Below are 1,437 nucleotides of genomic sequence, written 5' to 3' on the forward strand. Positions count from 1 at the left end.
GCCCCCGACAACTCCGCACAAAGGCCATCGACACAGCTACCATCATTTGCGTCAACTATGGACTGAATACGCCCAAGGAACTCAGAACTGCCCATAATAGACTGTAGGCAGCCTCGAAACTCGTCGGAATCGATACTCCTAAAGTTACGTCTAGTAATAGAACGCCTAGTAGTCTGGTTTGCTCCAAGTGAGAGCGTTAGTTCCAAGAGATTCGTAGATAAACTATAAATCTTAAGTAGCTTTAAGTATTATAAGTAATTTGTTCGTTAGTAATTTCTTTTTCTTATAAGATTGCACCTCGTTAAAACTCATCGTGCCTCGCTAACGCCTCTCCGAAGTCCGTCGCCTGAGATCCGACGAAGATGTCGTATTTCTCCAAAATCTCGTTCTTCGTCAGCTTGTGATCCGCATCGGTGTCCGCTTCGTAAATCAAGTGCCTCGACTCCGCCTCGGCGTGATCAAATTCCGCGGGAATAATCCACGTTTTTACCTCGTCAGCGTTCAAAAATCCATCCCCATCTTTATCTCTGTACGAGGAGAATTGTTCCTTTTCGTTCTTCACCCATTCCGGCTCCTCTTCACCTTCCTCGCCCCTGTACAGGTCGCCAATGTATTCCGCGAGAGATATCTTCCCATCTTCATCCTTATCGATATCCTCCATTGTTTCCAGCACTATCACGTCCTTCATGTGCTCCGCGTCTTCCGCGTGAAGGACGGCGGTGAATTCCTCCTTGGTCAGAGCGTCATCGCCGTCCAGATCCGCTGTGGTCCACCTTCTGCGATCCCTCTTATACATCTGAGCGTACGAGAACGAGTCGTCCGCCTTGTCGCTCTCCTGCTCCTCCATGTCGCCGTAAACCATGTCCTTGTATTCCGTCCAAGACAGTTTCTCCTTTCCCATTGGATTGTGGGATCTCCACTGACGCTCCACGTCGTCCTTGATGTAACGCTGCTGCGTGTACATTATCCAATCTTTAAGCTCCTCCTGCGTCACGTAGCCGTCGCTATCCTTGTCTATCTTGTCAACAATTATCCCTAGCCGCCTTGTGCTCTCCTCGGGTGTAAGCTGATCGAACGTCTTGGCCTCTTCCCCGAGAAAGGCTTCATGATCGTAGGCTGGATTATGTTGGGAATGGACATAGTGATCTTTGCTGCTTGCATCCTTGTTCAAAACACGATGCTCGCCGTCCGGGATCGCCTGCTTCGGGATCGCCGTCGCCAGGATGGAGGAACCGATCAGGATCTGGAGGAACATGAGCGCTAGCATTCCACCGTGGTGGCACCGTGGGGCGAAGAAAAAAAAAGGAGAGGGAACGAGAAAGAGAGGAAAAGGGAAGAGATCGTCGACCGATGAATTTACGAAGCGTCTCTCACGCACTGGAATGGAGGAACGACGAGAGAGAGAGAGAGAGAGAGAGAGAGAGAGAGAGAGAGAGA

The 1,437-nt window shown here is 50.1% G+C and overlaps 1 protein-coding gene across 1 annotated transcript; it reads right to left on the reverse strand.

The window, feature by feature from the left end:
* Positions 1-267: 267 nt before the first annotated feature.
* On the reverse strand, positions 268-1,389 carry LOC112468332 (calumenin-B-like). The gene has a single exon (XM_025037458.1). The coding sequence runs from the start codon at positions 1,265-1,267 to the stop codon at positions 302-304; it is 966 nt and encodes a 321-aa protein (XP_024893226.1). The 5' UTR covers positions 1,268-1,389; the 3' UTR covers positions 268-301.
* Between the last annotated feature and the right edge of the window lie 48 nt (positions 1,390-1,437).

Source organism: Temnothorax curvispinosus, unplaced genomic scaffold, assembly GCF_003070985.1.
Source record: "Temnothorax curvispinosus isolate PA1 unplaced genomic scaffold, ASM307098v1 QBEX01018330.1, whole genome shotgun sequence".
NCBI lineage: Eukaryota > Metazoa > Arthropoda > Insecta > Hymenoptera > Formicidae > Temnothorax > Temnothorax curvispinosus.

What these genes read in the sequence shown, in the direction of transcription:
- LOC112468332 (XM_025037458.1), bottom strand. Translation starts at nt 1,267, where the DNA reads ATGCTAGCGCTCATGTTCCTCCAGATCCTGATCGGTTCCTCCATCCTG.